We start from the raw sequence: 26,293 nt of genomic DNA, 5'->3' as shown, positions 1-26,293 counted from the left end.
TCCACAAACACACTCCTATATCGAGTGGAACATCTTCCCAGAAGAGTGGAGGTTATTATAACAGCACATGGGGACTAAATATGGAATGGGATGTTCACAATGCTCATATGATTTTTATAGTCAGGTCTCACCAAACTTACTAAATTACTAAATTCAAGCTGATGTTTTATTTGAAAATTCAGCTGAAAGTTGATTTTATTTTATTTTTTAAGTATCTTCTACTTGATATTTTGACCTCAGGCGTGAGTGTCGATGTGTTAAACATCGGCACTATTTGCTCATCTCTATTTATGAACCTGATAAAACCTCTTTGCGTTTAAAAAACAGGGAATTGTCTAAAACCTCCCAGGAAGATGACATAAACGTGGTTTTCATTTACAAACTGGAAACGGTCTGTCTAAACATGTATCGGATTCCTCCCCAAATTAAAAACAGGTTTGTTTTTACCTGATCTATATCTGGAATCTGGAAGAAAGAAAGGAAATGAAAAAAAAAAAAAAAAAAAAAAACCATAAGACTAAAAAGCAAATAACAATGGAACTCCAAATGAATAGTAACTGTATGCTTTTAACTCAAGTAAAATTTCCAGTAAAAACGACACACAAATCTCCAATATGAGATGGTGTAAAACTTATGTGTGGAACACTGGACATTTCTCATTTTCAGAGGGACTGCCATAAAAAATATTGAAGTAAGGATCAAACTTGCCTCTGCTTTTAATGGTTCATAACCATCTCATTCAAACAGACTTCTTTTGGATAGTAGACACAGATGAGGCATCAGAGTTCTCGCTAAAATCAGCAAAAATCTCTTCTTTGTCGGTATTATTTTTTTTCTATCTGGCATGGGGAAAGTTTTGTGTAGCATTATATATTGTTTCTGCTTAACATCCCAAACCACTGTTCATTCATGATTTAGCCATAAGTCTTGTCCTTGTATTCCCCCATAGCCCCTGCGATGATGTTTGACGTTATTGTTCTTAAAGCATGTAGAAAACCCAGACTCAGCCCTCAGAGATGCACATTTTCACTTCAGGTAAAATATCTCACTCTGATCCTAGTTTGGAAGAACTTAAATTGAGATGTCATATATTTCAACAAATCTATTAGTATGCTAATGTACAGCTTTAGTCTACTGTTAGGAACCTTCTCACTTGGGAGCTCCTGGAGTAGATAAATGGCTTTTAGCTCTTTTTTTTATTTTGGGTGACCAATTGCTAACTCTGCACAGAAGGTGAATACATTAGGGTTTTTTATTTTTTTCCCAAAGACGCAACATGTTTCAAATATCAAAATATCATCTGAGACGTGTATGGAAGACACTGGGAACACCTTTGAGCCTTTGGTCTAGGTAAAGAAGGCTTACCTGTCAATTTTCCTACAGTGGGACTTTGCAAAATACCCATCATCCTGCAGTTACTGCAGTTTCCATAGCTCAGACATGTGGGCGGGGCAAAACAGCACAAAATAGTTTTTTGTTTCAGTAGGCTTGTGTAGTTTTTCCAACGCTTCTTTGGAAAAATGTTTTTCAATTTATTTGAATATTTCCTTGATGTTACTTCCTTGTTACTTCTAGATCCTCTAAAATAACCCTGCGATTAAAGAAGTCGTCTGTGTATGATGCTGCTCACACTGGTAATTAGCACAATGGGGAAATCATCTATTTAACTATCTGTTATCGCCATAACAGTGTTCAAATCTGTGATTTGAATCTGAAATCTCCTCACACTATCAAATTATTTATCATTAGCCATCTTTGGTCAGTCTGCTGCTGATGCTACAAATGCATCAAATGATGTGTCCTTAAAGCTCTGATGTCACTGTTTTTTTTTTGGTGAAAGTCATAAAGTGTAAATCCGGTTTGCATCTACGTCTTCATGCATATTGTCTAGTTGCTCTTTGGGGTCCTCTGTGTCCAGGGTCACTCTCTCACCGTCACACACTGCGTACCTACAGCGTTTCTGCTCTGCAGGACTCACTGTAATCAAGCAAATTTCAGTGCATTGTAGAATGACTTGCAAGTAAATTTGCCAAAATAGAAAGGAAAAAGTTACATCTGAGGCAGGTTCTTTCTGCTAAATATGTAGATTAAGTGATGATCATCAGTTTTTCACTTTTGGGAAAATTGTTTTTTTTCTCAGGCCTGTTTATGTTTCTGTATAATTACTCTATACAACTAGGACCTACAGGTTCATCTGATAAGTGCAGGTGTTGCTTTTAGTTTTATTTTGAAGTTTTAACCCAAGAGCTACAAATCCTTCTTTTTTTTTTGTAGATAGACAACTTACTTTGGGTAATTCTCATTGATCTCATATTATTCTGTCTTTCCTTCACAGGTTTTTTTTGTTATTAATAATAATAATGATAATATCAGTTTTCTGATCTCTGAGTCATCGTCTTTGTCTTTTGCCACACATGGCATGGTGGTTGCTCTGGTGTTTACCCACTCTCGTTGTTTTTTTATTTAATTTTGTCCTCTTCACCATCTCCTTTCTCGCACTGCGTTGTTAAAGAACACTACAAGCGGCCATGTCGCTGTGTCTCAGGGTGATCATGTGGCCCAGGAGATGGCTGCACTGTGCTCTTTGGCTTTCATGCGCAGAGAGGCAATGCTGGACGACTTCCGGTCAGGGTCCATGTTCAGATCGTATCCGTTGATGCCGGTGCTCATGCCTGGACTCCCAAACAGACTTCCCATGTGACTTTGTCCCATGTGACCTCCAGGACTGGGCACACCCAGGAAGTCAGACACTCCGCTCGCAGCGTGGGGATGAGGGGTCATGCAAGAAGTCACCGAGTCACACGGAACGACACAGCCTGGCACCGGGGACGCTCCGCTGCTGCCCCCGATCCATGAGGGATTCTGGATCTGTCAATGCAAAGAAAACACATGACTCTTAGTTGTCTTATTACAACTCTGCACTTATCAGGCGATTAATTCCGACACAGGATAAAAATAGAACAGGATTGTTGTTTTTTTTTTTATTTTGTTTTAAATGTCTTAAGGCACTACTTTTCAAACCAGTAATATAATCGATATTAAATAATTTTGTAATAAAAAAAAAAAAATGACCACAAAACATCCAGGGAACATTTCTGTACGTTAATTAGTTAATTATGCAAATTACAAAATGCCCCCGGATCCTCCCACCATCTGAAAACACTAACATTAGCTAAAAGATCTAGCTCAAACGAGCGGTATTCCAGTCTTTATTTACAGCACACAGACCCTTTAAATTAAAAAATGCTACCATGACAACCACCATCTCCTTCTGCCTAACGTTAGCTAATAAAGCCAGCTAGCTATCTGTGATTTATACGTTTTATGGAAAAGTACTGACAATTTTCACATTTTAAGACTAAAAACATTCAATTTCTATGAAAAAGTGTAACCTCAAAAGTGATCTATATCACCAGATTCAGAATCCAAGAGGAGCATGTTGTTTACACCATGTTTGAGTTCAGCGGTCGGTTTGGACTCGTGCTGTGGACGGTAAGTCAACATCAGCTCATACAGCTTCACCATGAGGTTTTTGTATGAGAGTTGTTAAATCTTTATTTATGTAAAATTCATGTTTTAGGGGAAGTAACCTGCCAATGGGGGGCAGTATTAATCTGTGATAACGTGATTGCTAGAACTCTGCCAATGCTTTTTTTTTTTTTTTTTTGCTAGCATGACCATCACTAGACCAGACTATTTTTTACAACTAGTAAATGTAATGATATCGTATCATATATATATATATATATCGTATCATATGATATCACACCCCTGAAGGCCCTGTTTGGAATCCGATTTTTGTTATTTGATGTTCTGTCTTTTATTCGATTCAAACATGAAACTGCATTTGAGTAAATCAAATATGAGTGCAATTTTCGACAGAACAGTCAGTTTAGAAAAACTTATCTGCATCCAGTCTGAAGTCTCATCTCTGGCTGTGACGCCAAGTCCTAGAAGCTTTTTTTTTTTGGGAGAGATTTATCAGGCACTTTGAGGTTCTCAGCCTCACTCAGAAGAGGAATGTCTGCCTGTGCTTCTCTTCAACACCTAGCGTGACTCTGTGGATCTGTCTTTTTTGCTGAGAGGAGGAGCGTGAAGGGAAGTGAAAGGGCAGCGCTCTGAGTGTGTGTGTATGTGTGTGTGAGTTGGGGGATCTGAGGGAGGGCTGTGGTGAAGAGAGAGAAAGAAAGAGAGAGAGAGAGAGAGAGAGAGAGAGAGAGAGAGAGAGAGAGAGAGAGAGAGAGAGAGAGATGAAAGCCCTCTCAGGGAGATGCCCCAGATGTGCATCGGGCTGCATTCCACAGCTGCAGGCCTGCTCCCTGAAGAGCCTCCTCTGTTCTCCCACTCTCCTGCAGATTCACAATAAATCCGAGGGAATCTCTCACTCTCGTATGAGGGCGTGTCTCGCTCCATGCAGCCTCCGATCCTGACCTGACTCCCGGGACACAAGAAGCCTCTAGCTTTTCTCCAGTCCCATGCAGTGTTTATTGCTGCTGTTATTATTTATTCTGTATTTATACGACAGCACTTAGTGAGTTGAGGATGAAATAATAGACTCCATGTAGAGAAAAATGATCAGTGACAGGGTGGTGCGATGAAGCAGAGCTACAGCTGTCATCCTACTGCAATCTGACAATGATAACAAATATAGTTACAATTGATGTATATAAACTTTTATCTCCATCACCACCCTCTGTATTTTCTCTCACTTGAAGTTGATAAGATAGAAAAAATGCAGCTTGTTGCACAGATTGATGTGAAACTGTGTCAGAAAGATGCCAGAATACCAACAGCTTTACCTGTTGGTATTCTGTCTAACAGCTTTAGACTGTTACAATGCACTGACCCTTGAGGCTTCGTGAACGTTAGAATACTGAAAACTACACCGTATCAGTGATTACACACATCCCTGTAAATGAGCTGTTAATAAACAATGATATGAATGTATATAAACCTGTCATTTGTAGCCCTACTGTCAGAAGTGCTGTTCTAGAAATGTAGAAAATTCTAGAAATCAGAATTTTAATTTTAATACACTCTGTATTATTAATTTAGCTGAACAATTAAAGGGTTAAAGGGGACAAATGTGAAATCACTGGCATGTTGCACAATAAAACGCTCTGGGATGTGTGTTCAAGTCGAGGCAGTTGTCCATACCTGAGCGTAGTTCTCTGGACGAGTGAGGAGCGGAAGTTCGTATGCAGTGGAGAAATGCGTTCGGACCTGCTGCATCTGTCCAAAACGTTCCCTCTTCCTCCACTTGGCCCTCCGGTTCTGGAACCATACCTGCAGGACACAGAGGTGTTTAAGAAACACTTTACACCGGTTTGTTGTTTACCACAACTCCCAACAAGAATTTGAACAAATTGAAATCAAAGTTTTTCTGGCAAGAGCCGGGAGGTTGCAAAACGCTCTGTCAGGAATTCCTCTCAGCTGCTGCAGAGCGCTGTATTATTTTTCAGCATCTCTTCCCTTCTTCTTGGAAGAATAGTTCAGTGAGACCTGCATGGTGTTTGATGTTGTGGGAGATGACGGATTGCGAAGGCCTCCTCTGAGGCTTTTTTTTTTCCTCTATCAGAGCCGTCAGTAACAGCAGGAGGTAGAGAGGGGAGTGCAGGAACCCACTGGGGCCAGGGGTCTCAGAGAACCATATCACTCCTCCACCTTCTCTCGTGATAGATTGGAAGAATGCGTTAAAAAAAAAACAACGTTTCAGTGATTTCACTCCACAAAGATGAATAATAAATGCTTAGTGACATGAGGTGCTTTTTTTCTAAATATTACAATATGTCTGGTTTAAGTTGGTGGTGTTTGATTTTTTTCTTCTCGCTGTATATAGTATGAATGCACTGAATTATCAGGCTGATATCAAGATATCACACATATTGCTAAATGCTTTTAAAACCTTGATATTGCAATTGATGTTTGTGTAGAATCTTAATTTTCATTCAATTTATTATTATTATTTTTTTATTTGTTTCATTTGTTTTGCTCCCAATATCTGTATATTTATTTAGATTGAAACTGGGAGTGGGTGTGGCCTAAATGAAAAAATTGATTTTTATTTTTATTTTATTCTTTTTTTATTACTTTCTTTGTATCACAATCCTACATTTTCTTGAATCTCTGCCAGATGTCCAGTCAACCTTTGCGGTAATTCCCCCGAAACCCCCACCACCACCCACCCAAAAAAGATTGACATTCAATCCGAACACAAATAATGTCTTCTATACGATTGCACCCAAACGCTTGCATTTTGTCATGCAGTCCATGTATTGTACTACTGTGAGGATCATCATGTATTTTTGTCACATCATCTACGCATTTTACAGACATCACTTTTATCTTTTGTGTCTTTTAAAACTTCTGACTTTCTTGAATCAGGAAAAAAAATTATTCTACGTAAGAGCTTCTTTGTAGTTTGAAAAGAAAACATTTGGCCCAATCATCTTCTCTGATGTCTGGTCCACTGACATGCAATTTTCCCTCAGCTTCCACACATGCATGCAACTCGCATGCAATTAAAAAATGTGAGCAAAGAAGTGAAGCAATTCTTCTAATTCCTCAGCGGCTACAGACAATCAAAGAGAAAAAAAAGAGAGGATGGTCCTTAATATAGACAATGTGGGAAAAATTTCACATCAGTCACATCCTAACACAAAATGTTAGCAGATTCTGCAGCTACCCCTTTACCCCCCCCCCCCATTTTATTTTTACCCCTCACCCCTTTTCTTTTGTGCTTAGACTAGCCTAGCACAGCATTCTCATGACAAAAGTGTACCATAATTACCTCTGACAACTGATCCTAAAAGCGTTGTTTATGAGAGCATTATTATGTTTAAACTACCATCAAAGGCCAAGAAAGCGATCTAAATACAGGCCAAGTCTCAGATGGGTTTAAGTCTGGCATTTTCCACTGCGGCCAAACAGAGAGACGTCATCTCACTATCTGCTCTGTGTGAAACCTGAGCACACTGCCACTCTGATTGCACTTTATCATGTCAAGTCTCAGACTTAGGTTCTTTTAGATTTTCTTACATGACGATTTACCCAGAACGAACAACAAGCTATAGTGCCAATTCATCATTAGCAAAATAACTAGCACTGTTCAATGTTTGCTGTTAGCAGAGTTTTATATGTATGTGTATATATATATATATATATATATATACTACATGTAATAGTTTGTGAAAACCTGACCATAAGAGTCAGCTTTTTGAATGTCTCTTTTAGTTCTCACCCCTAATGGGAGAAGCCGAAAGAAGAAGAAGAAGAATTTAGTTCTCATTTGCTGTTATAATAACCTCCATTCTTCTAGAAAGATTATCCACTAGATTTGGGAGTGTGTTATGGAGGTCTGTGCTTATTCAGCATCAAGGGTGCTAGTAATGTCATGTGGGGTGAGGAGGCCTGGGGTGCAATTCAATTTATCCCAAAGGTGTTCAAGAGGGTTGAGATCAGAGCTCTATAGCAGGATACTCAATATCTTTCATACAAATACATGTAAACCGTATCTTGCTTGAGCTGGGTTTGAGCACAGGGGCATTGTCATGCTGAAACAGGTTTATGTCTCTTAGTTGAAGGGAAGGGAGCTGAATGCTACCACATCCAAAGACATCCTATACAAGTGCACCTCCAACTTTGTGGCAATAGTTTGGGGAAGAACTGTATATGGCTGTAAAAGTCAGGTGTCCCAATACTTATTTCTAAACAGTGTGTAATAATCCGTGAACAAGCAACAAATTTATGATGATCAAGAAAAACACTTTAATTGAAATTTTTACAATTGTTAGCTGGCAAAAATAAAGATTCCTAAAAAGCAAGTTTCTATTATGTTATATGGCACTGATCTCTGATTTCTTGTTTAAAAAGTCACCTGTTGAATTCTGGATGCTGATTGGTGAAAAGTTGTTGATTAGTTTTCTATAACAGTAACTCTGACAATAGTGCAGATCCAAATTTCTACACTTTCCTGTTAATGTCCTTGTTTGCATTTATTATGATTAAAAAATATGTATACAGGTCACGAAAGTAAAAAGCAGCTGGTGACGTGATGACGGGATGATAACCGTGACTCGTGCTATGCTACACCACACTTGTCTTGTTTAAAAGCATAACAAGTAGATCTTAGCGATTTGTTCAACTTTATTGTTTGTGGGAAAAGTATTCTTTTTAATCATTGCTTAATTAGCAGTGTGCATGATCTTTTGTTAATTTGGTTTCAATCATGACAAAGTATGGACAGCGTGATGAACTGTGTGAAACGTATTGTGCAGAAGTGCCAGGAAAAAAAAGTCCCATTTTCTTTCTGTACTCTGCTTCAGTTTTATCTTTGCTCTTTAGTTGGGGAAATTGAGAAAAGGCGAGATGGGATAATTTCAAACCCGAGCTTGTTTTCATTTTATGTTTAATTTCCTGACGCCTAAGCCCTCCGGCTTTCCGACGCTGCTCCTCCAACCCCGAGAGGCGTGCCGACAAGAAAAGGTGGACGTATTCCCTTGCTCCTCTGCTCTCCACTTTCTGAACTCAAACACATGAGCCAATGCAGAGGCGTGTAGAGTTTCTGCTCTCACCAAAAAAAGCCCGCCTTTGTACCAGTGAGACTGAGAGGCCAAAGCTTTGAGGGAGGATTGCTAGAGAGCAGAGTTCATTTTAAAAATGTCCTCTCTTTTCCTGTCTCTGTCCCATGGACTTTCCTCCTCTGTGTACTTTTTTTCTAAACTTGTTTAGTGGCTTGTTGCAAGGAAAAAAAAAAAAAAATTTTGTGTGTTTAGTACGCGTGGTAACGACGCAGTAATTGGTAAAGACGTTGACAGCTAAAGCCACTTAGACGCTTATTACGGAGCTTTATTTATGTTCCTGCGCTGGAGGAGAGCGAACAGAAACACTAAACTCAGCCCAGTGGAAAGAGGGGAAAGATCAGCTTTGAAGTCATGAGCAGCTTTGAGGATTGATTGTCTGGTTCTGCTGTCACTCAACTTCACCTTTTCTTTCTTTTTTTGAAAGAAAATAATATATGCGCAATATGCGCAAACGTAACAGCGCATACACAGCTTTTTGGGTTAGCTTCATTTTAATAGCGTGGCAGTTTTTCTGTTTATCAAATCAGCCTCGTACTTAAATCCCCGCCTGGTTTATGACAGGGTGCGATAAATTATGCCCCAGTTTTACAGACATAACTGACTGCTAATAGTGAATGAACTTAGCCAAACACTTTGACTAGCTTTCACTGTGCTGCTTTTCTTTCCGTGGCATTATTATTTCCATTTCAAATAATCCTGTAGTATTAAAACCCAGGACTGTCCAGATGAGGTGCGGGATATTAAAGCGCTTAACTTTTTGACCTCAGGCATCTAGCTAACCTTGGGTTAAATATCTGGTGGGAGAAGCAAACCACAAGTGCTGGTGCTTTTTGATTCAGTGAAAATAGAACACTATAAAAGTGTATTTATGACAACAATATATTAATATGCCTTTTGGCTTTTTAACATAAATGTATTCAGCTTGTGAAGAGCTTTGGAATAGTATCAGAGCTTACAGCATGCTATTTGTGTCATTATTTATTTGAAAACTGTGCGAGATTGTTGGCTATGCATATGCGCATGTCACTTTGTTTTTTTATGAACCCTTCTGACAAACTAAAAGTGGATCTGCATTTTTATCTGAGTAACTGACATGAGGTTGAAGGTTACGAGTGAACTTCGGCACATCCAAAGCCTCCAGCGAGGTTCTTTCACCCAGCCCTGATAGGAGGGAGGGACACATTCTTTCCCCGAGCAGGACGTTAATGAAAAACAAACAGTTTAAATCCCGGGGTTCTTAGTAAAGCGTGCACGTGCTGTCGGGGTAAAGCGGGTTCTCCCTGTGTGTCACTCAGTGCTGGAATGCAGCCATGGTCCTGGAAGGATTTATATGCAAATATGAAGAGAGAGAAATCACAGGGTCACAGGTTCTGGGTTTTTCCAGACCCAGATATGTTGTAATTTAGAGGTTCTGGTGAAGGTCATGGGTGAAACCTGAGACTGAGCACCATGTACAAGTCGTCCTTTTTTACCTCCCTTCGCTCCACACATATGGATTCAAATATCTGAAGGTTTTCAGTTTTCCTTCCTGTTTTTTTTTTTGTGTGTTTTTTTTTCACTGGTCCTCTACTTTACCTTGCATTTCAGAAAGCCTTTATCCAGATTTGAGAAATATGCTGACAGTCACAGTTCTGACACAGTCTCAAGTTCAAAGCAAATTTAAAGGGATATTTTTGTATAAAGATTTTCACGGGTTCAGTGGCTTGGATATATATAGTTTTGTAACTAAGCCATAATGACTAGTTTATTAACAGCTTTAAAAAGTGTACAATTATAAAGCCAAAGATTCTAATTGATAATAATGTTCATAATGCAAAATTTCTAGCAATGAATGATTACAATTAAGTGTAAAGTTTTGCACACCCATACACAATATCAATTTGATGAAATGTTTTAAAACCTTCCACATTCAGTTCAGTCAAAATGGCCATTTATGCAAATTTGGTAGTAATGAATTCTAATAGTTAAGTGCAAAAGTTTTCACAACTTAATTTTGAAATTAACGTACCATAAATGTATTTACATTTACTTTTATGGCACTTAGCAGATGCCCTTATCCAAAACCACATACAGTACAAAAGTCCCTTGTATCTTCTATCAATAAATTCAATGTGATAAAATTCAATGTGATAACATTTATAAACACAAGACACTCACTGATTGGTTGTTTTTGATGCAACACTTGTAGCAATGGATTAGCATACACAACTGAGTGCAAATGTTTGCACACTTATTTGAATATAAGAAAAGCCAAAAACTGCTGACTGAGACATAGTTGCTGTTGGTGTAATATCTTTTGATTAGAAAACCCCCTTAAATGTACATGAAATGTTGAATTATATATTTATTACATGCATATTATACAAAAAAAGGAGTCTATATTGTATTTCTTCACACAGTATTTTTGAGTAATGCAAGCTTTTGATCATAAGTACTTGTGTAGCTTTCTTAGATAGTTCATAAGGAGAAAAAGTGCTGATGTTGCGGTACCTAAAGTGGGAGAGGATGACCACAATGTGAATTTTACCTGCACTCGAGCTTCTGTGAGGTCCGTCCTAAGAGCCAGCTGCTCTCGAGCATAGACATCAGGGTAGTGTGTCTTCTGGAAGACTTTCTCCAGCTCTTCCAACTGATAGCTCGTGAAGGTGGTGCGGTTACGTCTCTTCTTGCCCTTGTTGCTCTCTCCCTCACCTTTGTCCAACGGGGAGGGGAGCTCAGAGCTGGGTCTCTCCTGAGGAACCTTGGCTCCTGGATCCTTCATGCTGAGGTAGCTACCATCCATTCCTGTTGGGTCAGTGTTTGTCGGCAGCTCTGATTCGGTCAGCCCTGAGGTGTCTTTACCTATTGATAGGAGAGAGACAAAGAAAGAGCTGAGTTAGTGTAGGTGGATGCCAACAGAAGAATGTTTGCAATTTGGAGGGATTAAACAAAATGGATTTCTATTTAATACCAAAAGAGTGAGTAACAATTTTCTGAAAATAATCGGGAAATAATTCGGAAAACATCAATTTAAATAGAAATTTAAAGTTTATACTTATATAAGGGGTACTTTAATAGATTCATTTGTTTACCATCCATTCTTTCATTAAAATACTATTTTTTCCTCCTATTCCAAATATATATGAAAATCCCTTAACCATTCATTTGTCTCTTTGAGGGGACTATACAAATTTCAATGTCAAATGTTTACCTGAGTGAGTGTTGAGTGTATGTCTAACCACAAAACCCTTTAGATTTTCTTAAATGCTTTTGTTTATTTATGGATGGATTTAAACAGCTTTTAATTTGGCTTTGTCCACCTTTGCGGGAAACCCTGGATTGTAGATCAGTTCAGCCTTTGCTTGATTTATCCTTTATTTTGTTATAGAAGTTGAAATGTTTGGTTTGTATCGAATTAAAACAAGTGTATTTTGGACAGGCTCATACTAGTGATGTCATATGAACAGTTCTGATTGCAGATCATGTCATTAACTTTACGGATTTAACTTCAACATTAACTTTATAGATTTTATGAATCTTAGTTGAATGGATGGATGACCTGCATGACAATAAATAACTAAAATGGCCAGACATTATTAGATGAAAATATACAAATTAAATGATGTTGCTGTGTGTGTTTTGTGTCATATTTCAGCTACTCAGATTCCCACTTGCATTTCATAGCACTGGTGAAAAAAATAAATTTTGATCCATTGCCTCAGAGAATGATCCAGAGTTCCTTTGACCGTTTGTGCGCCTGGAGCCAGAGTGTTGGTGTCAGGCCTTTGGCTTTGTGTAATATTTAAACATGTCTGACTTGCTCCACTTACGGCTGCCAGTCTCAGCTCGTAAATCAAGTGCTCATATGAAACAGATACGCAGAAACAGATGTAATTGCAGCCTGATCGAAAATTGCAGGTTTCCTCCTCTATAGCCGGATTCTTCTCAGCAGCCTTGTACGTGCGCGTTTGTCTCCGTGATCTACTGTGACATGCAGCACCAGGCCGGTCACGACGCCAAACTGACCCAGCGATGAGATTCGGAGTGGTAATTTTCTACATCGAGCCACTGGAAGTGCATATCAGCCCAGCTGTGAAACCTCAGTCTGTCAGTCAGAAATGGATTCGAGTTTTTACAGGACTGCCTACAGTAAAGATTGTACAGGGTTCAGGGCTTCGGCTAGAGCGCCTCGGATTTGGAATTGCCTCAGGCAGTAAGGAATATTTTTATTTTCTTATGTAGCAACAAAGAAATAGAGCCGAATATAAACATTTATGATGCAAGTGTCTTTTATGTGAACAGTACAGGTAAAAGTTGAGCGCTGGATGTATTCGCAAGCACAAGACGAATTTTATTTACGTAGGACTTTTAAAAATTAAGGTAAAAATGTGACTTGCTTACTCAATGACTCAATAACTCACTCACTCTTTCACTCACTCTTTCGTTTACTAATGAGAGAGTACTCACTGACTTAATGATTAACTTTCTCTTTATTGCTGAATTAAACACATTTACTCATTAATTGTTTTACTGACTTACTCAGTTTTTCACTCAATCACACTAAATTTGCTCACTGGCACATCCACTGACTTACTCCTTCACTCACTCATACACTTATACACACATTTACTGACTGACTCTTTTTCTGACTCACCTCGTCACATGCAGACCAACTCTCTCTCTCTCTCTCTCTCTCTCTCTCTCTCTCTCTCTCTCTCTCTCTCTCTCTCTCTCTCTCGCTCTGTTACATACTCACTAACTTTCTCACTTGCTTATTCACTGACAAACTCACTGACTAACTCATTTACTCACTCACTGACTCGTTTAAAACTAGCTTACCTATTCACTTATTAAATTTTTTTTTTCACTATTTTAACAGATTTAATATCTACTCATTCATTCACAAACGAGAGTATTGTTTACTTGTGATTTAATTAATTAATCAATTAATTAATTATACGTTTATTGGACTTTTTGTAGAGCTGAAGCATTTATCCCTTTTTCTTGTGTAAACTCTACAATAAAAAAAAAAGATTTTGGGGTCATGAGTTCAAATTTTCGGATGCATCTTTTTCGTGATCTGTTTTGGATTTCGATTTGCAGAAGACCTTTCAGTTCGTTCAGACATCTTATAAATGAAAAAAAAGTGCATTAACGTCTTTATACCTTCATTCCTGTAGTCATGTGATCGGTTATGCTATTTTCTTTAAACTCATTATAAAATGTGTAAATTTTATGTTGCATGTGTTGTTGCTACTACAGTCGACCTACAGAGTGATGAGCAAACCTGTTAACGTGGTATACGAGATCATTTCACTATTTCTGTTTCCTGGCAAATAGTGAGTAAGAGACTATTTTGTAATGTTTCTCTGGTGCCTAGCAACAGCCTTTTCATGACTTTTGCCACTCGAACACTAAGTGTACAGTGTGTTTACATTCCCATGTCCAAGGAAGAAATTTGAATTCATAACCTAATTAGACATGTTCTCATTTTGTCTGAAAAATATAAACTGGTCAGATTTCCATCTGATTAGTAAGAATGCATTAAGCATATCTTTTACATTTCTGTTTATTTAGATTTTTTTTCATAGAGTCACTTGACACACTAGAAACTGTGACAAAAATTATATTCATCACACACGGCTCTTTAAAAATCCTAATTTGCAGATTAATAGATTTCAATCTTTGCCTTACTGTTTGTATTTGTTTATTTATTTAGCATTGTCTAGGTTTTATAGTATTTTTTTAAGAACATAAAACAGAACATACAATTCATGCTGCGGAGACCCGTCAGTGTCAATAACATTGACATGAAGCACAGCATACTTAATATGTCTGCTGTTCACTACCTGACTCGCCTCGTTTCCGATAAATGCTCGACCACTTGTTGGCGTAAACAGTCAGCGATGTAAATAAATACTCCCTGAGGATCTGCTGTTGGTTGTACATGTAGGCGAGATCCCTGTGAGAGCTGCCTGTACAGTACTGAGCGCTTTTTCTGGTCACTGTGGCCTCTGTGTCCTGACAGACATGGAGCCTGGGCTCGGGGAGGAACATAATGGCTCCCATATTGCCTCCTGCTCAGGACTGACACATCCTGTTAAGTGAAAGGGAGCGAGCATAAATATTTTTGGATTTCGCTTTGAGATGCCGTGTGCCTCGGACTGTCAGACGGTTCTCAGTCGTTGCCTGGCGATCAAAGAGTCTTGCTGATACCTTGTGTCATTCATGCTTTCGGTCTGACGTTGAGTATTGTGACAATCCCTTGCTTGTTAGAACTCGGGATTGGACCTGGCGTCAAAGTTTCTCCGTCGCTATACGAGAACAGCGTTTCAGCCCCTTCGGAGTTCCTCCATATGGTCGTGTAACACGACCTACGCATGAAACCTCATTGCAAATCGGTTGTGTCAGAATGGGAAAGGTTTGGAGAGGACTGCGGTTGAACAGTATCGTTAAAAGGGCATGTGGGCACGGCATTTAGCTGGGAAAAAAACATGGGCTTAAAGCAAATGGTGGCTGTGGAGGTCACTGTAAGTCTGTTCCCAAAACCTCAAATCCCAAATCCCTGTCTGCCTTTACAAATTATACAAAAAAGTCATGCTTTATACAAGTCCTGTAATTCCTTAGCTTTCAAAACTTCTGTTAGAATAAACAGATGTAATCTCTTCTCTTTACTATTAAAGTCTGCACAAAAACACAACCTTGAAACATTTTAGCTTTAAAACAATCAAACATGCAGCGAGAAAAGAGAAGTCTGGAGAGGATTATTTTCAAGTTCTAACCCCAGCTAAGACGTAGTGACATACCACGTCTACCATGTAATACCCCTGAGCTAGTTAGGTCCATATCAGAATACTGATTTTCCTGTCAAGCTTATGTTTGACCATGTCACTTTTTGACATCCTAAGAAGAGCTACAAATCGGAACGTGAATTCGTGAACGGGTTAGAAGAGGCTGAAGTTCATCCCCAGGACTAATTGGCTGTTTAACCTGAGTGTATTCACACTTGCCTGCTTAGCAAGAATGGAGCTTGTAAATCGAGTTTTACAGTATCTACGCTTGCCTACTCTTTTTGGAGTGAAAGCTCTCCTGAGATCGCCCGCCATCTGATATGTCTAATAAAAAAGTGAAGGAGAAAGGGCACTTTTTATACATTCGGTAATGCATGCATGAACGCTTCAGACACTCATTCCAGACACGAGTGCACCGAACACAGTGCCTTTGCCCAGCGTCAGGAGATGCCAGAGGCTCCCGAGCCCGTAAGATGTCAGTACACGACCCTTTAGTTAATCAGGGTCATATCTTTACAAGGGGCAGCGATTTATTCCCAGTTGAAAATGGGGGAATACATCAAAGTGTAATTTAACTGGCTGTAAAGCGGCAGGGCATCCCCACATGCCTTTTATGCAATCTGATGGGCAAGGTCATCACCGGGCAAATAAAAAGCAACACTATAAATTAGGCACCCCTGGGTTTCTGCTAAGGGTTAATGGCAAAATTTTAAACTGAAATATTAGCATTAAAATATTATTAAGGATGTATTTAATATAATTGAAGCAAAAGGAGGGGAAAGGAGATTTGTGCACACTGTTTGTTTTGCTATGGATTTATTTGTTTCGCTAATTGGATTTGTTTTCTGTTCATACACTATGAAAAAGATTGTAACTCTGAAGCCTTGTCAGTTGTTTGAAACTTGCTTCTGCTTTTTAATTATTTCAGGCTCTCTTACACACACACACACACACACACACACACACACACACACACACACACACACACTCTCTCACACATCCTGAGTCTGATAGCTTGTCTATAATATGAATATTGTTTAATGCGAGATAATATAAGACAAATAGGTCAGAAGTGGTCTTGTTACTAAACCATTAGCAAAACTTCATCTGGTTTTATGTTTGTCTCCGTATATATTTTAAGAAAGTCCACATCTATAACCTTTAGTTAATTGGTATACATTTTCACCACACATTTGGTTTCGGAGCATTTCTGATGAATTAATCATATCCTCTCTCTCTGGCCACAGCATTCTTTTCTTTTTTTAATGCTTTAACCATCACCTTGTTTGGGGCATTTAAAAAGAAAGAGCTCAGTGGTGAGAACCTGAGCCGTCCACTCCACAGAGAAGTCCAAACAGATCGCTAGTCCTGAGGGAGGATTTATCCCAGCAGGCTGCAACAAAGAGCACACGCTGTGCAAGAAAACACAGCATTTCCTTCAAACCTCTGCTGGTGATAAATCACTCCTCTATCTACTCATCTGAGGATTTTGGAGCGTTCACCGCCACAAAGTGATTTAAACTCCAGCCTGTTTAACATCTCAGGAGATTTATTCGGAGATTAACAACATTTTCAAAAAAATCCCGACACCAAGTGTGGTGTTAACTTAGAGTTTTTAGTGATGTTTTTATTAATAATTATGTATGTAAAAAAATTACCTGAAGATCATTTGGGGAATGAAATAAAATTTATTATTTTCTGATTATTTCCATCTTTACCATGCAAAAATGCAACGGAACATTTGAAACATTTTCACCGTTTTAACAATTTCTCTAAAATCCAACAACCGAGGCTTAAGCTTCGTCCACTTCACAATCATTTATGTCATAGATCACTGAAATGCTTGTTTCCTGCTCTTTAAGTCAGGTTATGTGCCATTATTATTATTTAGAATTTGCATGTAAGCGATCATTTATAAACCACATTAAGTAGGAGAAAATCACAAATGTTTCTCACAAATTTCAGAACCAAGACAGACAGCCAATCACAAACTTATACTTGTTCATTTATTTCCCTAATTAGGATATGAAAGAGGATTTACTTAAATTATTTTGCTTATTAAAAGATGAAGTAGAAATCTTTAATTTTTTTCATAAAATAGTAAATTAAACAAACAAACAAAAGAAGAAATTATATCAAACATACACACGCTTTGTTTTTTTTATAAAGTATGCAAACTTTCTATGTTTAATTAGATCAATCCTCATTTGCATATATTGGGAATAATAATAATCATCATCATCATCTTTTTTTGCATTTGTTTTCCTATTTCGCATTAGTTTGCACATTGCTTTGTGGTCAGTGATATAGACTCAGGGGAATCTCCTGACTGATGTTTAAAACCATAACAAGGTGCTTTATGAGCTTTAACAGAATGCAGTGAGAATACAAAATGATGTTGAAGTCTTGCTGTCCAGGCACACAACTAAAACTGTTTCTCTGTTAATCCAACTTGCACCAGTATTTTATATTAAATTCCAGTTAAAGAGTTTTTTAACATTTTCTCTATATTTGAAGACATTTCTATGATAAAGGATACATATCACAATATGTTATCTAACTAACAAACTGTCTGCAAAATCATTAAACCCATTCTGCTGATGTCTTTCTTTAATCTTTCAATATATATATATATATATATATAAACACACACACACACACACACACACACACACACACACACACACACACACACACACACACACACACACACACACATCACCATTCCAACGATATCTTACAAAGTGTATCATGTAATCGTCCATCATGATATTCATATTATATCAGTGTCAAGTCAAGTTTTTAGCATTTTTCACAACAGACATTGTCCCAAAGCAGTGTATCATCCATCCCTTAAAAATGCAAATCTGCTAAAGAAATTAACAACTATGTTAATTTACACCAAAAGCAAAGAAATCAAATTGTTGAAGTTACTGATCAGTCTCAACATTCAGATGTGTTGGACCCATTAGGGTAAATTAAAATATGTATTAGATTAACAAATTCTCCAAATGAATCCATGTTAGCGTAAACCCCACCCTAGATTGGACATTTATTCCTGGCATTTCTTAATAAAATTTGATCGCTCAGTTCTGCTCTAATGCATTAAAGCCACTTGGATGTGTCAGAAACAGTGTTGATTAAACCCTGGTCCAATCAGGTGCCTTGTCTTTGAAGCAAGTCGGCCTGCTGCGCCCGTGTGTGTGTGCCAGTCTAGACTAATGTAAATTGTAAAAGCCTTCATGTCGTCTAAGTGGTAAAGCGATCCTGGGTTCTTGTCACCACTCTTTAGACTAACAACCTGCAGAAATGCAGCCATTTCTTCAGACGAAAGAGAAGCTTAGTGACTGGTTCTTATTATTTTCCTCCCCTGTTGCTTTACAGAAGCTTGAGCTAGTCACCCTGCCCTGGTACGCAATAAATGATCAGACTCTTCCTAACAGTTTGTACTTTTAATATATATTTGATCTTATTAATCAAATAAAATTTATCAAATTTGATTAAATAAAAAAAACATTCAATCCACCTGATAACATCTTAAGGCCTTCAAAAGATCTTGAACATTGAATGTAAAGAAAATAAATTGGATTGGACCAACAAAAGGACTCATTTTATTTATTTTAAATGTTTGGATTGTTTGTTTATATACTTGTTTGTTATCATTTTATCTCCATTGTTTCTGTGCAGAATAATGCAAATATGTTTTATTTAATTTAATTAATAATTCATTATTATTAGTATTCATTTTTAGAATACATAATATCTTGCCTGTGCTTTTTCTTTCTGTGGTATAATCCGATTTCTCAGGTTTTATCTCATTTTAAAATCATAAATGAAGTTAATATTATACAATTCAACAAAATATAAAAAATATAAAGGAATTTTTTTTTGGCCATTTAAAAAAATATATATATCATTTTTATATAAGAAAATGATTTGATAAAAATCACTACACTGTGGAATTCACTAATGTATTGTGAAATACTACAATAACTATAACAGCAATTTACAAATTATTCACACCTCATATTTCATCTTCTGAGACTTAAAAAATAAATAAACATGAATGTCTTGTTCTCACTTCACTGCTTTTAAAACGGATTTATTTTACATTATGCGCTGGAAACTCCTGAAATCTTAAAGATTGTTTTAATGATTGACACTCAATAAAGAGCTACAAGACAGAACATCTTTTTATTGGCTCCAGAGAGATTGGACTTCCTCCAAAAATTGATCTGAGCCAGAACTCTGAATTCACCCACCATGTGCTGTAAGGAATTTGTGCATGTGGCTGTGATACCCAGCTGGGTCAGTGTGCCACACAGCTACACACACAGACCTCACGGCATCCAACAAAACCCTCTGACTCACGGCTACAGAACTATGAACACACACACCCCACCACCCAAAAAAAAAAAATCTCTGCACTTTTTCCTTTAATACTGTTTAGAAATAACGTTTCAGGACGTGTTTTCTGTGGAAGGAATGTTGTTTAGGATTATGATTGTCCTGGAATTTTTTTGGGAATGTTGTTAGTGGGGTTAATCAGACTGCCAATCAGACCCTTGTTTGGTTGTGAAATCAATATTTAGTCTAAAGTCAAGATTGTGAGCTGCATCCCAGGTTGATATTACTACACTTAAAAAGGTTCAGTAAAAGCAACATCTGGAAAAAGAAAAAGTTGTACTTTAGATTTAAAAATATTAAAGGCTGTAAGGGCTTTTAAATGCATTTATACATTACTTGATTTTATTTTCCCTAACAGTCCCTTGCTTCTTGCTCAATTTTTTAAAGTACACTTGCCTTAAGACAGTTTAGTGCATCATCCATCTGATGTAGATTAATGAGATCTCCTGGGTTCCTTCTTTCTTTCTTTTTTTTTTTTTTTTTTCATTGTGAAAGTCTTTGTGGTTGTGTGGTTTATTATACAGCATGCTCTTGTAGGAGTCAGTAAACTTTCTCAGGCTACTTTTGATGGACCTGATGCAAAATAGAGTTTGTGTATTCTTTACACATTATACATATATTTTTAAAGTCCGAGAAAAGCAGAAATCATGTTTACAGTATTTAGAGATTTGTATAATGTCGATGCGCGGTTATTTTTGCGTTCATCATCAGTCTCACTATGTTCTTCTTTGGATTCAGTCTGATCCTTCTCTTATGTATTAGTTACGTGCAAAAGTCTGAACACACGTCCCTGTTTTTGTCTTTCTTTTCCTGTCGGAATATTATTAAGTTTGCCCTTTTGCGCGCGCACACACTTCATTTACGAATGTTCTCTCTTTTTTTTTTTATTACATCATAAATGTATTATATTTGAAATGTTTGATTGTCTTTGCGTTAGTGCACAATGAAGCCTCTCTTTATCGCATTGTGCGTGTTTGTTTATTGCCTTTGCGAGGCCTGGTTTTTGCTGCAATCTCGTACTTTTCCTCTTAATTCGTTATTAAACCGGGTATCAAATGCGCGTTTTATTATCATGGTGGTTCTTTTTTTTTTTTTTTTTTTTTTTTTTTTTTTTTACCGCATATTAAAAAGTCATGTATACATTCCAGAAGGGTTCTTCAGTTTTCCCTCTGTATTTTCTGCAGCACTTTACATCTTTACGCTTTTAAACCTGAAACGCGACCTGGATTATTTCTTCTTAATAACGCTTGTAGGTGTCATTTTTTTTCTAACATTTATTGGTTTCCTCTAACCGCAGGAAAACGCAATTGAATATGCGAGTGCATTATAATATGTTGGCACCAGCCTCCTGAAATGATCACTTTTCTTCTCAGAAACTCGGATGTGCTTGAGTTCATTTCCAGAAGGCCAAACACGCGGTGTAATGTAGCCTAATGTGATCACGGCTGTTTACTTTTTATCCTTTATAACTTCCATCCCATTGGTCTGAAGAAGAGAAAAAAAGATTTGGCTTAAATAACATCTGTGCAACAGATCAGTAATAAATCTGCTGTATGTCAATAGTTACGTCATGCTGTTACAGTAATTCTTGCACTGAGGAACATACTGATTGCTTTATGAAAGTGTTTTAATATTGTTATTATTATTATTATTATTATTATTATTATTATTATTATTATTATTATTATTATTATTACAATCATCATGTGCTATTATTGAACTAATGAATCATGCATGCATAAATTATTTTCTCATAAATTCGTTCCGTGTCAGTAAGACAGATAACACACACTGATTTAGTGTCTCTGCTTTACCATTTGTGACACTAATAAAAGTGTGAAATGTGGCATGAGTTTTCCAGGAGCAATAGAGCGCTGAAAATAATAGTTAAATGGTATCCTCTACTGTCAGGAGGGAAAAAGACACTAAACTGTCATATTTCTTGTCAATTGTGTGCATGAAGTGTTCATCCTCAGTACCTTCGGTGAGACTATTATAAGTTTAAATCCTCACTTGGTAAACTCATTATAGTTTATTTGTGTTCCTTAAATCACTCATGTACTGAAGATGACTATTAACGAAGTTACAGGGATTCAGGAAAAGTAGGCCTGTTTTTTCCTTCATACAGTAAGAGAGATCTCTTACTGAGCTATGTTTGTTTACATGATTTAAGATCATACATGTTGCGTTTTGTTTGCATTATGTTATATATATATATATATATATATATATATATATATATATATATATATATATATATATATATATATATATATATATATATATATATACCAATATGCCTTTACTATATATATATATATATATATATATATATATATACCAATATGCCTTTACTATATATATATATATATATATATATATATACATACACCAGTCTCTAATACATTTGTCTTGATTTGACCTTGTCTTTAGTATATTTTACATTTAAAAATTGTGTTTTCAACATTTAGTTTTTACATTAAATGTACTACATACCGTCCAGTTCAAATTATTATTTTTTAAGATAAATAAAGTTCCCCACAGCAAGAAAACAGTAGTAAACTTCTTTTATTGTTATCCTGCAGCTAGTTATTTTATAGCTTTGTTTGTTGCTACATGAAAGATCTCGTTTGACACTTGTGCATTGTGATCAGTTTGGGGTATTGACTTTAACATTGAGAAGGTCAAAGGAAAGAAGGTTTCACGTATAGTCTGATAATCCCGGTGCTTGCGGCTGTGATCCAGATGGAAAAAAAAATCCTGGAATATTATAATCAAATTTTAGGAATGAAGTCGCAAAATAACGCCGTTAAAACTCAGTTGTGATGTGAATTTCTTATTAATTATCTGGTGCTAAACTTTTTACAGATTTTCTTCTAATTGTAAGTCTAATCAGTATAAAGCGCTTTGATAGCATGTGTTGTGTGTTGTGATGTGTGTAATGACCCTCTTCCTCACTGTCTGATTTATAGGCTGGAAATAAAATACGCCCAAATTAAAGCTGACTTTATTGCGTAAAAAAAAAATAAAACATTTTATTGTTAGCATAACACTAGAAAATAGAAATAGAATAGAAAAAAAAATAAAAATGCAATCGTAATGTTGATCGTGTTTTAGATCTATTTTTTTAAATAAATAAATATTGTTATAGAGACGCGGTAGATTGCCGACAGTCTCGCAAACTTTCTTTTTCAAAGCTCCCATTCGTGAAATCATCACTTCCGTATTAAAAACACTGACTTTATCTTTTTTCCTTTCTCTTTATATTATAGAGATGATACCCCGCTTTTATGACCTTTACCTGCATTTCATCCTCGTGACGTCATTAATGCGCTCGCACATGTTGGAGAAGGATTTTCTGGAATTTTTGTAAAATGAACAGCATCATATTTACTGCTATTTATTCCTGCTCTCAAGCTGTCGCGTTTTTCATTCATCTGCAACTAATGATTTTTTTTTTTTTTTTTTTTATTGTTCATATTTTTTTTAAAAAATTATGAAAACACTGAAGTGTATATTCGGTTCGCTTTTTGGAAAGAAATCCCTTATGTTCTTCTTTCCTGCCAGATGTTGTAGGGAGTCCATAACCTCTTTTTTCTTATTGTCATCATGGGCAAGCATTAAATTTTATGTCACTTAATGAAATTATTATTATCATGTCTGCGCATGCGTTAGCCTAAATTCGTTGTTTGAGTTTAAAAAATAAGTTATATTTTATATATACTTATTTTATATATATTGACTTATATATACCTTATATATAAAGGAAATAAATAAAATCATTTCTTTAAGCTCTTCTTGAAGAGTGTGTTTTTCTCTTTTTTTAAAACATTAAATAATATCGTGCATCAAATCTGAAACCTCGTTAATTCAGTTGTCCGATTTGGATCAGTGCATTACAATAAAAAAATATTCTAATAATAATTCAGTCGGAAATGTAATCGAGTTTTAGTCGCTGATTGTCGACTGATTGTGTTCGTGTGATTATTATTAAATTAAATAAGTCGCGTTCGTTGTTTCAATGTTTTATCAGAGTAACAAAAGGTTGAAATAATGCAATCGGATTAATCAATTATTATGAACCTTGCCATGTTTGTATTTTTATTTCCTGCTGTCATACTTTGTGTATGATAGAATCTACAAATCCCACCCGAGAACTTACTATAACTAAACTCAATATATATGTATAGTAGTGGTGAAAGTAGCTGGTGTGTAGTGATATAAACTGGAGATGGTGTGTAGTGATATAAACTGGAGATGGTGTGTAGTGATATAAACTGGAGATGGTGTGTAGTGATATAAACTGGAGATGGTGTGATAAAAAAAAGAGAGATTTATAAAGAAGAAAAATCAGCCACTGACCGTAGCAGGAGATGAGTCCTCCGTTGGCTGTGCCGTCCTGGTGCAGTTTGCTGCTTTCTGGTGGGGTCTTGCAAGAAGATCTGTGCATGAAGAGGTGGTATTTGTTAAAGGTGCCTTCTCCAGCGGTGCCATCCAGTGGCTGGCATTCCTGTTGGAACGGGCTCCGAGACTTCTCTCCGTACGCCTGACCTTTAATGCTGTTGCTGGTGGTGATGGTGGGGCTGCTGCTGATGAAAGTCGGGCTGTATTTGGAGTCGCTGCTGCTTGGGAATGTCCTGAACGGAAGGCTGGCTTGCTGATCCCGAGCCTGAGCCGCGGACGCGCTATAATACGAATCCATGGATGTCATGTCGCAGTATGAAACACACGTCTCGGCGTTCATCCCTGAAAAAAAAAAAAAAAGCTGCTTCGGCGGCGGAGGAGGAGGAGGAGGAGATGGAGGGGTGTGGGGTGGGGGGGTGAAAGCTGAGGGTTCTTTCCTTTGCTTTTTTCTTCTTCTTCTTTCCTTTCTGTCTTTCTTTCTTTTTGCTTAGACTAAAGGAAGCAGACCCTCTCGGCTTCTCTCTCTTTCTCTGCCTCTTCCTCACACACACACACACACACACACACACACACACACACACACACACACACACACACACACACACACACACACACAACAGCTGGATTTGGTTACTAGATGTTTTCCAGCTTTTAAAAAGCCCCCCTTAAGGTTTCAGTAGTAACAAAAAATGCGTCTTTCTTCTCGAGAAGATGCAACCCAGATCTCCAGCGAGCTCCTCTACGCTGCCCAAAACGCTCTCTCCGGACGGACATGTGGCAAGATCTCTCTCTCTCTCTCCCTCTCTCTCTCCGCTTATTATGTAGATGAAATGAATGGGTGAGGTCAGACTTTTTGCTTAGAAGGGAGGGAAAAAAATATGTTGTGTTGGAAATATTTAGAGGGAGGACTTAAACACACGACATTAATGCAATTACAATATGAATATATAGGTCAGTGCTTTGGAAAGCCTGCACACACACACACACACACACACACACACACACACACACACACACACACACACACACACACACACACACACACACACAGTGTGCAGTTTTACAGGATTTCAACTGAGATCTTCTAAAATGTTTAATATTTGTGTATTTCTTTATTTCTTTATTTGTCTTTTAAAGTCTAAACACTCATCTTTTTCTCTCCTTGGATCAACACAGTGTTTCCAAAGCCAAACTCCCTTAAATGTAAACGCAGCAGATTTGGTGTGATTTGTTTTTGAATCCCAAAGGAGTAATCCCTCCACTCTGGTGATACTTTTTTTTACGACGTTTAAACCTTCACCTTTTTTTTTTCTCAGCAGTGACTGCACCGCTGGTGTCAAAACACACTTGATAAACGGCTTAACTTTGGCGCGTAATAGCGCACTTTCTCTTCATCCCTTCACCTTCACTGATGATGAGTTTTCTCCCCCCCCCACACACACACACACCCCCGTCCCGCAAATCCACCCTCTTCCACCCCAAACACACACATCTTCTTCCCTGCAATATTTAATTTCTTATTATAACCTTTTCATCTTTTTTGTCAAGTCAGAATTCATCCAAGCATAATGTTTAGATAAACCCGCTTTTGTGTTCGCGCGTCTCCGACATTTAATGAACACAGGATTACAGGAAAGACTTCGTTTTTGTAGTTAAATCATCCAAAAGAAATTTTGTGGGGGTGGGATGGGGTCGGTGCAGCACAGAAATATACATCTTTTAAAACTCGTTGTTTTTTTTTTGCACGGTTTCCACTGCTTCATTCTGTTTAGAAACACTGGCGGTATTTTTGCGCAAAAAAATAACTGAGTGTATGTTTATAAACCACTCGTCATTATTGTGCAGTATTTATTTGCTGATCTTTTTATTTGTTTCATCGTCATGCTTATATATTTTTTACCCATGTAATATTTAACACACGTGTTACTAATGGGTTCCTGCTAGAATCCTATTTTTCAGCAAAGTATTGCAGCGCGGTATTCTCATGAACTCCTCCAGAATTATTATTATAATTATAATTATTATAATAATTATTATAATAATAATAATAATAATAATAATTATTATTATTATTATTATTATTATAATTATTATTATTATTACTAAAATTATTAATATCATTATTATTAT

General features: G+C 37.0%; 1 protein-coding gene and 1 long non-coding RNA gene across 2 annotated transcripts in view; both read right to left on the bottom strand.

The window, feature by feature from the left end:
* The window catches only part of LOC310735693, a 180,459-nt gene that overhangs the window by 3,545 nt on the left and 150,621 nt on the right, over positions 1-26,293 (bottom strand). The window lies entirely within an intron of this gene.
* alx4a (ALX homeobox 4a) lies at positions 194-24,924 on the bottom strand. Its single transcript, XM_083558596.1, has 4 exons — positions 24,122-24,924; positions 11,110-11,423; positions 5,158-5,286; positions 194-2,868 (listed from the first exon to the last, which is right to left on the bottom strand). The coding sequence occupies exons 1-4, from the start codon at positions 24,501-24,503 to the stop codon at positions 2,551-2,553; spliced, it is 1,143 nt and encodes a 380-aa protein (XP_083414722.1). The 5' UTR covers positions 24,504-24,924; the 3' UTR covers positions 194-2,550.

The sequence above is a fragment of the Silurus aristotelis genome, assembly GCF_946808225.1.
Source record: "Silurus aristotelis genome assembly, chromosome: 13".
NCBI classification, from domain to species: domain Eukaryota; kingdom Metazoa; phylum Chordata; class Actinopteri; order Siluriformes; family Siluridae; genus Silurus; species Silurus aristotelis.
Note: the sequence above shows the minus strand (reverse complement) of the source record. Positions and strands in the feature narration are given on the sequence as shown.

Coding starts and splice junctions, on each gene's coding strand:
- alx4a (XM_083558596.1), bottom strand. CDS start 24,503: ATGAACGCCGAGACGTGTGTTTCATACTGCGACATGACATCCATGGAT. Junction 5,287..11,109: donor TCACAGAAGCTCGAGTGCAG/GTAAAATTCACA, acceptor TGTGTCCTGCAG/GTATGGTTCCAGAACCGGAG. Junction 2,869..5,157: donor GTCCAGAGAACTACGCTCAG/GTATGGACAACT, acceptor TTGCATTGACAG/ATCCAGAATCCCTCATGGAT.